The 7849-nt window shown below is 45.4% G+C and overlaps 1 protein-coding gene across 1 annotated transcript; it reads left to right on the top strand.

The window, feature by feature from the left end:
• Window positions 1–4568: 4568 nt before the first annotated feature.
• On the top strand, window positions 4569–5180 carry LAJ45_02710 (uncharacterized protein; the record flags this gene model as incomplete). The annotated part of the gene is made up of 1 exon (XM_046112301.1): window positions 4569–5180. The coding sequence occupies one exon, from the start codon at window positions 4569–4571 to the stop codon at window positions 5178–5180; it is 612 nt and encodes a 203-aa protein (XP_045974427.1).
• Window positions 5181–7849: the final 2669 nt, after the last annotated feature.

Raw genomic sequence — 7849 nt, 5'->3', positions numbered from 1 at the left:
GTCCTCTGACATTGATACTCCCTTTTCCGAGACATGATAGCCAAGATATTCTACTTCTCGGACATGGAAGGATGTGTTGCTGATGGAGGCGCATAGTTATGTTTCTCGGAGCTTCTGTAGAACCTTCTCTACTAGCTTTTCTGCTCTTCCTCAGTCTCTGGGTAGATGAGGATGTCGTCGATATAGACAACCACTCCTTCATCCAATAGTTCCTTTAACACATCATTGATCACTGCCTGGAAGGCGGAAGGGGCGTTGCATAGACCAAATGGCATCACATTATACTGATACAGTCCATAGCGGGTTCTGAAAGCGGTTTTCCACTCATGCCCTTCTGCTATCCTGATCAAATTGAAGCCATTCTTCAGGTCTATCTTTGTGAAGATCTTGGCCTTGAACAACCTATCCCTGAGCTCGCTCATGATAGGCAGAGGGTACTTGTCCTTGACAGTGACCTTGTTCAAACCTCTGTAGTCAACACAAATCCGCCACGTCCAATTCTTCTTAGGTATGAACAATATGGGTGCCGCTACTGGACTATTAGATCTGGAGATCTTTCCCAAAGACAACTCTTTGTCTAGATACTCCCGGAGGGCCTTCAACTCTGGAGCGGAACATGGGTATAGCGGGCCAAATGGGGGAGCGGTACCAGGCAAGAGATTGATCTTCATATCATTTCGGGAGTGCGGGGCAGCTCCTGTATCTTCTCTTGACTGAATACATCAGCCCAGTCCCTATAGCAGAGAGGTATCCTTTCAGCGATATCTCCTCCATCTTCATCATGCCATACTGAAGCGGCCAGTTGATACACTACATCTTCTTCTTCCATCATCTGGTATGAAGAGCTGAGTTCAAACTTGATCGCTGCTGGGAGACAATTCTGCTTACAGTAGTCACTTCACCAGCTTATGGTATTGAGTTCCCAATTGATATCCGGATTATGCCTTCTTGCCCAAGCAATTGGCAAGTAGCCGGATATTTCTTCTTCCAAAGTAGCCACCTCTAAACGGAGTATCTCTCTATGATCTCCCATGCTCATGTGGACTGGGTGAGTGTAATACTCTCCTCCGCCCATCACGACATCTCCTTGAGCATCATACATTGTCAGAGGTTGATCTCGCCGCACCAAGGGAATTCCATGCTTCCTGACAAAACTCTGGTTGAGGATTGCTCCTGTACAACCGGTGTCAAAGAGGAACGTCTATTGGGCCTCTTCAGCTTTGTTCTTCACTGTCCATGACAGCCCTGCCTTCAGGATTGGCCTTTGCCATGTACTGGTAAGGACGGAAGCTTCTCTTCCAACCTTCTTCGCCTCTGTTCGGGTTCTGGGCTTGGTTCTCTTTATCTTTTTTCCATTGCTGATAGCTGCGGGCACTACTAAGATCAAAAGATCCTTTTGTTCTATTGCTAAGCGATGATATAGCAAGGCCTTGTGTGATAGTCTGGTAGCGGTTGGAAGTGTCTTTGTAGCAAATGTAACTTTGGCAGAGTACTTACAGACCAGCTGTTTCATGCCATAAATCTATCCTCATAGTGCTTGGAAACAATCAAATAGGCGAAAACACACTCATGAATTTATTCAAGAGAAACAAAGAAACTGAGACCGAAAAGAAAACTAGTAAACATAGTGTAACGGGGATGGTCTTTCCACTTATTGCTAGAATCCGACAGTAAGATGTAGCCATGCAAGATAGAAATCAGGTTTAGATTATTCAAAGATTCTTTCGCTTAAAACTCAATAATCTTTAAGGGCTCTGCTACCCAGTAGAAAATACTTAATAGCTCTGATGAAGACTGGAATGATCGGATTGTTGAGCGGGGAGGACCCTGAGTACTTATACTCCAAAGGATTCCGTTCCCCTACTCCTACTTCCTTAATAAGTTCCGGTGATGCCTTCTAGCGGACGGGAAGCAATACCACCGCTACCCCACTTCCCTCTAAGCGTTAGCAGGTGCTTCCAGTTACGAAGGCAACCATCCTTAGTCAAAGCCGTTGTAACACCTACAGCCTTGGTTGTCGCACAACCGCGGCCTGCATGAAATGAGCTGCCGCTCAGGTGTAAGCTTAATCGTTGCTGTAGAGTTCTTTGCTTATTGTAGACTTCCCAGGCATGGTCCCTGCTGATACTGGCGGACTCCCAATGCTCGGAGGATATAGAGGATCGCCAAGCTCTCAGAGCTTCTCTCTGGTTGGCCCTCTAATCGTTGGCGAGGGTCGAACTCGTCAGTTCTTACTCCCATGAATAGATCCTCTTCCTAGTGCTCAGAATGTAGTTATTCTGACAGCTGGTAGTTAACCTCACTGCCGGTACTTGCATGTCAGTGTGCAACTGGCTTCTAACAATAACTCTCAGCATGTAACCGGGCCCTGTGTGTACTCATATACTAGACAGTTGAAGTGGCTCCGTTACACCCTAGGCCCTTCCGTTTAAAAACTGAATATGCGCCTAATTCCTTCATAAAAGATAATCTCCAAGGAAAACCCCAATTGTACATGCATTGACACTATCCCACTATGCATCCTTCTTCATCCTCATTTAGCAATTGTTGTGCCCTGTGTGCCTCTCACTTGGTTTGTACTCCATTTAGCCTATCCCGAAGGGTACTCCAAAAGATACCAAAAGGCTCGGCCGAAATCCCGATATTTGCAGAGTTGCCTGATTCTCTGTAGTGAGTCATTGCCTTCTCAATTAATATCTCACGCTCCTCCTATTTTTTACCCTTAAGTCTCGGCATTTTGAACTCTGAATTATGATGGGAACTTGAATGCTAGCGCTATTCACGCTATTCACAACACTATCCGAAGATTTTCTTTTCTGGGGCAAACTTGGATGGTGTTGGGCGGTTACCCGGTCATAGTTGGGTTCGCGTTTAAATACGTTATGTTTAAATGAACAGTGTCGAGAGAACCAGATAGCCCTTCACAAAGGTTTGGAATAGGTTTTGGAAGGCCTTCAGGGCCCTGCACAAAACAGTGCGCTTATAGCATGCGCTGATGGCTACGATCGCCTGTGTTTCTCTATACCATGTGTAACAGGCCCACAGTGGGGCTGTTACAAAAGTATCTGTTCTACCAGTCAAGCCATACGGCGTTAGGGTAACCGCAGCTTGTTCTTCATCGCCGGGTGAAGACAAAGGCAGATGAACCCCTACCTCCATTGGTATAGAGGGTAGGGATCCTAGCGAGCAAGAAGTCTTACAAGTCAAGCTAGATGACTGGACCAAAACTAGAGCAGAAGGACGAGTATGCCAAATAAGGAAGGGTAACCCCAAACATAAGTTACCCTACCTTGGCAATCAATCTTTGAGGCGCAATAACTTAGCAATCGATGCCCGGAAAATATGCTTTACCACGTCAGAAAGGATCCTGACGATGCTCCGGTCCATTTGGGGTGGTTGAATGAACGCATTGCGGAATTGAGGAAACAGTGCAAAATAAACACGTTTTAGACCCCCAAAAATAACCCCCGGAGCGTGGAACCGGCGGAACCCTCCTGTTTCAGCCCGGTGCATCTTTGGGGGGAGTAAGAGTATGACTCAAGCTACCAAAGCAAACCTTCGCTTTACAAACACTCAAATCTATTCTAAATACTCTGAATAAGCAATTGCTGTCTGGTCAGCTGTTTCCGCTAGTTCCTAGAATCCTGACCCATTCTTGGCAGTGATTGCGTGATTTGACTCGGACGAAAATTCGTCCGTGGTGTGGTAGCAACTCTTCTCTTCCCCTGATAGAAAATAGTCACTGTGTCCCCGACTATGGAGAGGCGGAGGGCCAGGAAGAAAGAGAATCGGAACCAGGGCGCGGAACTTCCATAAAAGAACTCGGTTGCCCCAGGTTGGCCTCAGGGAGGGGGGGAGGGAATCTTTACTAGCGAGGAGACCCCTTAAAGTTACTAAGTTTCTAGACTACAAATAACGATCAAACAAATAAACGCTATCTTTCCATCGAACGAGCCCGATGATAACTCGTCGTTCCCTTTTTGCCATTTCTACCTGATCGAAGTCACGGTCGTGCACCATCATAGCACCCCAGTTACACCATGTGCCTGGGTTGCCGATCAGCCAGAACACGCCTCGCTACGAAATATCAACAATCATGCCTGCCCAAAATGTGAGGTTGATTTCAAAGGCTTGGGAAGCCTTCACGAAAGCCCGCTATGGATTCAGGAGCGATATGTTGATTTCGTAAAAAAATATGAGGATAATAGGTCTAACGCAGCACCCGTGGAATACCTTGTAGTATCAATGTATTTAAAGCACCTCTACAATGTCTTTTGGGCCTTGCCGAGGACCAGCGCCTATGATCTCCACAAGCTCGAGATACTATACAAAATCTACCTGGGACTATTCAAGTTGAAACACATGATGGAGTGGGTTCAGGTGTTTCTTAAGAAACACAATGAATAGAGGAATTTGATCGAGCTTAGTCCTCTATCGGGCCTTATACAGGGCTTGCTGTACCTAACAAAGCGTATCGAACAACTACACAATAACAGTGTAGAGAAATGCAACATCTTGGCTGGATAGTTTTGGGAGTCTTTGCAGTGACTTTACAAGCCCCTCCAATGATGACACCAAACGACTTTAGTAGAGCTTTGCGCTGTGTACGAGCGTGGATTGACTTCTACCTCATGGCACAGTATACAACTCATACAAAGGAGACTCTAAAGTATCTGCAAAGGTATCTCGAAAAGTTCCACAAGTATAAAGATATATTTCTCGAATTCCAGGCCTATAAACAAACGAGTAAGGACGCTAAGGATCGAACAAAAGCACTGCAAGGCTCCGGAAGCCTTGAAAGAGGCCTAGAAGAGCTTCAAGAGATTCGGGAGGAGTCCCATTTTAATTTCATTAAGATGCATCTACTATCACACTTTAGAGAGTATGTGGAGGGATTCGGAAATATACCCATGCCAGTGTTTTCAATAGATGTTAGTGAGTTGGCTCATCGGCAGCAAACTAAGATCGCCTACGCTGATTCGAATAAGGTAAATGCCATGATCCAGATTCTTGATTACCACTCAAAGTGTATGGTGATGGAGATGAGAGTGTTGAATTTGAAAGATATTGTTTTCTCCCTGATCGAGCATTATGAGGGCCTGCTGAGCTATCGACAAAGCTTGAGAAACATATTGAAGATTTTCAAAAATGAAGACCAACAAAGAGGAGGCAGTGAGTGATTTCTGGATGGAGATTCACCATAGAAACCTAAGATGACGATGCCAGACAATCGGCGACCAGGTTATCTGATATCGCAGACATTATCAAGGTAACCAGGACTACACTTCAAGTTGCCAGAGCTGTATCGGAATATTGTCAGGGGCTATAATGGGAAGAAAGAGGCTTATTGAGCCTTCTTGACTATTCAGTCAGGTATTTCAAATGCATGCTGGCGCCAGTATCAGTGTTCCAAAAGAGTGATAGCTACGAGATACATAACATACGATGCACTGGAGAGGCTTTGTTCAGGAAAAGGGCAGTTCGGAATGATTGGGCTTGGATTAAGGTAGCTACTACGGACCCTGGGGAGCATTTCAGGGACGTTTACCAGGGCACCTAAAGGCAATATTCAGACTACGTGATATCTTTACTAGAAAGACATATCAACTTTGCTTGGTTGAGCTGCTGGAGGCAAGGGACAGGGGCCTTCCTGAAGGCTCGCATGGACTTCTAAGAGTCGCGAGGCGCTCCCGGCAAAGATTTTGGATAATTAATACTCGTAGCGTCTTGGGAATGGCACATTTGTTCGAATTGGGGCAGGGACAATGGCTGGTAAACACTAGAGTAGATTTAAGAACTTGGAACGAATTCCATATATAAGGTTAACGAGGGCTTAAGGAGCCTAGGCAAATGCTTCTGACGACTGGTCCTCTTAAACAATATGTATATACATGGGCAATATAAGATTCAACAGATAAGAAATCCAAGGGCTGGTAAAGGCTCAAGTAAAAGTGTTAGGTGTTAGGTTTTGTAACTAGCCGGGCGGCTTGAGAGATCAGGAGTGGCGCGAGGGGCTTTTTGGAAGGCTCGAGGGGCCTGTTGGATAGATTTTGGGGGGTTTAAGGGGGGGCGTGAGGCGCCTAGAGAGTGGCTAAGTGGGGCTTGAAGAGCGTTTGTGGGGCTCGAGAAGCCTATAGATTTATAAGACGAGTCGGGGCCTTGAGAGAGGTTGAGGGGGCTCAAGAGGCTTTTTGGGAGGCTCGCGGAGCCTGTTGGGGAGTGGTCTAAGGGTGTCGAGTGGCTGGGGAGGGTTGTGAGAAGCTCGAGAGGCCCGCTGAAATGTCTAGGAAGCCTTTTAGAAGGCTCGAGAAGCCTGGTTAAAGAGGAAGCGGGAGAGACTCAAGAGAAGAAATTGAGGCGGAGAGTTCTCCAGAGAGTGCCAGGTTACTCCGGAGTTTCAACGGATCACGCGAGGTGGTGAGGAGCCATATGAGGGGTAGGGAGACTAGTTGTCTTGGCATCAACCTCTGGAGAAAGGGACAATCCCCCGGAGGTGGACGCCAGCTTACTGATGTATTGCTTCCCTTCCACTTGGAGGTAATCATCTGAACTTAGTAAGGATGTAATGGCTCTGTTACATTAGATAGAGTTACTTTAATAAGAAAGTGTCCAATATCTATCAGTACTAGTCGACCTCTAAACTGGCCTGCATCTGTAGACATAACTAAAATGAATATACCTACTTTTACCATGATTGATGACTACAACTTTCACAAAGGAGGAGTAAATATTGCAGATCAATACGGCAGCTACTTATTCACACAGCTCAATGCGAGAAAAAACTGGTTACCATTTTTCTATTTCACTCCTAGATATTATTATTGTAAATTGTTTCCTTTTATATATTTTTCTACAGGCTCGTGCTTTAGGAAGACTCATGCTTCACAAGGAATTCCGCCTTCTTCTGTCAAGTCAAATCTTCGGGAAACATGTCAAGCCGTCATCAGTCATTTTCAGAAAGAAGCGTTGGTATCAAAGAAAAGCTACAGTTATCTGGTACAATAAAGTATATAAAGTGTTGGAATTACCTCCACCTGTTTTCAGTCACAAGAACCATGCCAAAGTAAGGTTGAGAAGGAAGGAGTGCGAATCATGTAGGTTGAAACTGAGGAGAGGGAAAGAAAGGACAGCGGGCACCTACTTCTCACTTTTCTTGTAATATCTGTACCTTTGTTCTGTGTTCCGCTTGATTTGTACAATATCATGAGCAGTGCGCTGTTCCTGTGGGCTAAATTTCATCTTATTTACCCTCAGAATCCCGCTGTCGTTCAAATATCATTAATTCTCACCTCTTCGTGACCTGTCAGTCTGATATCACATGACCTACAGAACCGGTTAGTACAGGTGGCATGGACCAGGTCGCGAATTGGATAGTTTTCGGTGCGCCACACTGCGCACTGACGTTAAAACTAAATCACGAACACTTTGCTGAGTGGTTATACATAAAACTCAACCTTCGAAAATTCAATTGCTCGACCACCACCCATTATATTTACAAGCTGTACAGAACAAACTAAGATCATTCTTACGGAGCTAAAATAATTAAATGTTGTGGTTGCTGACGCAATATCAAGTGCTGAAAGTAGGGCCGAAAAGCATTATGCAACCATAGTGGTATTTGTTCGCGGTGAACATAGATAGCGTTTATCTTATGTCCACTAACTCTCCATTTGGCGTTCTGCACTCCCTATGAGAGTTATGGCTCTCTGCGTAATAATTCTTTGCCGAGCTCATACTGATGTTGAGCTTTCTAGCCCGATGGCACTGCTACTTATTACCTTTTCATACCTGAGAGTAAGCGCGACGCAAGGTCTATGTGATTATTTCAACCGAACGAATCGATCTTGGC

This window comes from Morchella importuna (genome assembly GCF_003444635.1).
Source record: "Morchella importuna strain M04M26 chromosome Unknown Morimp01GS005, whole genome shotgun sequence".
NCBI classification, from domain to species: Eukaryota; Fungi; Ascomycota; class Pezizomycetes; order Pezizales; family Morchellaceae; genus Morchella; species Morchella importuna.
This window is presented reverse-complemented; position numbering and strand designations above follow the sequence as displayed.